Below are 2,660 nucleotides of genomic sequence, written 5' to 3'. Positions count from 1 at the left end.
ATATAAAATAATAAGGTGGACAAGATCTTACTGCCGCAGCCGTGGAAGCATTTCACGAGAACAGAGCCTGGGGCCTAAGATATGTATCAAACTGTTAACCAAAATTGGTATTTCACGTGTAACATTTTACTGAATTGTAACCGAAAGTCTGAAATTGCAAAAGCTGAGTAAGAAAATAGGTTCTTTGTGAATCGTCTGTTGGCTGATTGAAAATACGCATAATATATTGTATGCGCAACTATTGCGGAACTCAAATTAACAAAGGATGTTGGTACATGCTTGCAATGGACATCGAATGCGTCTGCTACTATGAGATACTTACCAAGAATGAAACAATGAATGCAAAGTACTGTCTCAAGTCCATTAAAAGCCTCATGGACTTCATACCTCCATTACTTCCTTATTCAAGCAAAAAAATATCAAATATTATCGAGCTTTCCAACTGAAGTGACTGTTGGGCGAGCATATTCCACTGTCGATTTATTTTCAGGAGCCATAGGTATGGAAATTATAAATGGGAATGCAAATAGTAGGTATACAGCTGTTTAGAAGCTGTCAGAGCACTGGAACAAGCGTGGGAAAAATAAGGAAAAGTACCCCTAGCGCACATAAAGCCATCATTCTAGTCCAACTAGTTCAGCTTATTTGGCTTTTAAAAGCTAATAGAGCGTATATAGGTGCTTGAATATGAGGATGACTTCTCCATGACTAGTTTTTTGCACTTTGAACGCCCATGAGCTACTGAATGCAACCATAGCGGAAACCCTATGGCGAATTTATTTCGAGGTAGTAGAGCTAAATACCTTTAAAAACACTCCTGGAGAAAGGATTTTTCGGTCAAAACTTAGAGACTAGTTGAGACCGGAAAAGGTCTCAGATCTTCATTCCATAGAAGTGTGTGGCCATCTCTAAAAATACAGTATTAAAAATAAATCGAAGAAACTGCAAAAGGTATGCTAGCTTGGTCGCTTCTAACCGAAATGTTCGAGGAGAGTTTGTCGGCTTTTATTCCTTTTTTGGCCTGTTTCATATATTTTTACATGGGTGAAGTTTGTGTAAATAAGAGCCGGCCTAGCAGGGCAAATGGGATATATGTCATTGAATTTAGTTTTATATATGAACCGAAATATTATGGTCAGATATATGTAATGTGATAATTACTTAATGTATATATTCCTGCAGATACTTAAACACGTGTCCCGCCCAAGGAAGCCGAACGATTCGCACCGAGGAAGCCGTACTCATCACTTTGGCCGCATTGCAGCGATATTTATGGTGTTGAATCAAAAATAGTTAATTTTTGCAAACATAAAAAGTTTAATTTATCGTAATTTTGGCTTTGGAAATGTAAATTGTTAGCACTATGTATTATCAGATGTATAGGTATATGTACATTGAATATAGGCTCTGCATTACATTGCAAGCGCAATCTGGTCAGCCGAGGCAAAACTTTGAACACTGTATCATCGTGAGTTCTTCGAGTTCAAATAGCTATTTATTGATAGTAGAACGTAATGTCCGTATACCTGGGTGTTTAGCTGTCATAGGGTCACTCAGTTGAAGGTAATTTGTTGTTTCTTTTTGTTGATGAAGGAATAGTTTGTCAAGTGAGTTGTTAGATAGTACGGCTGGTTAAATAATGGAACACGAATTAAACTGATGTTATGATAAAAAAAAAATAATAAGAAGAAGAAGAAGAGCAAATTGACCGAACTCCTGCGACCTGTACACAATTGTATTTCAATTTCTTATTCGAAATTATAATGGCTGCATAGAGGTAACTTACTGAGTTCGGCCGAATAACTACAGAAGGTTAACTGTGTGTGTGCACTCGTTAGTTTAATTTGGATTAGGTGACACAAAAAAAGAAAAAGTGGAGCGCAATAATTACGATCAGAGCCCCCGATAGACCATGGACAGTCGCTATCCATGAAACGAAATTCGTAAATTCCGTTAATTTTGAGGCAATAATTTGGTGGGGGCACGGTGGACTCAGCAAACAAGAGCGTGAAAGATGACTGCGCACAAAACATAGATAGAGAAAGGCAACTGTAGTCGAATGAACCACAATCGATGCAGCAGTATGGGGTATTTAGAACTTTACTTTCTTTTTCTTCAACACTTTAGTAGCCGGACTAGGTCTCTAGCCAGAGTAGGCTTTGCTGCTACAATAAAGCAATACACAAAGAAACATATCGGTGTTGATAAAAAAATGTAATGCATGAATGCATGCGTGTTTTTCAACGCTTACTTAAGCATTCTTGTCACCAATGAAAATGTAAGGCAATCTTCAACCACCTAAAAGGTGGAAGATCGGTAAATTGATCGCAGCGGATCTTCCAGTATCAAGGACGTCCTTGACTGGAGCTGTCGGCCTCTAAGTGCGTGATCGAATCAATGACAATCCGAGATGCCGTGACAGTAAACTCTTTGATAGTCAAAATGTACGGGTGTAATACTTGCTTAAACAAAAAGTCATATAGATCTTATATGAAGAATCACAACACCACTCTATAGCTACCCTATGTGAGATTAGGTGGCGCCGTCAGCAGCAAACACAACAACAATAATCGGAATAACATTGAAAACCTTACAGAACAATAAAGGGCCGGGTGACCCTTGGTACCGGGTCAAATGTTAAGATCAGCGTTCAGCCGTAA

The 2,660-nt window shown here is 38.5% G+C and overlaps 1 protein-coding gene across 3 annotated transcripts in view; it reads left to right on the top strand.

The window, feature by feature from the left end:
• LOC111268932 (28S rRNA (uridine-N(3))-methyltransferase) overlaps positions 1-2,660 on the top strand; it is a 7,809-nt gene extending 5,149 nt beyond the window's left edge. For all 3 annotated transcript variants that reach the window (XM_022848170.2, XM_022848169.2, XM_086971879.1), the window contains one exon: positions 1,183-2,660. In XM_022848170.2, coding sequence (XP_022703905.1) covers positions 1,183-1,282 — 100 coding nt within the window. In that variant the 3' untranslated portion in view covers positions 1,283-2,660. The remainder of the gene's footprint in view (positions 1-1,182) is intronic.

Source organism: Varroa jacobsoni, unplaced genomic scaffold (genome assembly GCF_002532875.2).
Source record: "Varroa jacobsoni isolate VJ856 unplaced genomic scaffold, vjacob_1.0 scaffold_1331, whole genome shotgun sequence".
In the NCBI taxonomy this organism is placed as follows: Eukaryota; Metazoa; Arthropoda; class Arachnida; order Mesostigmata; family Varroidae; genus Varroa; species Varroa jacobsoni.
This window is presented reverse-complemented; position numbering and strand designations above follow the sequence as displayed.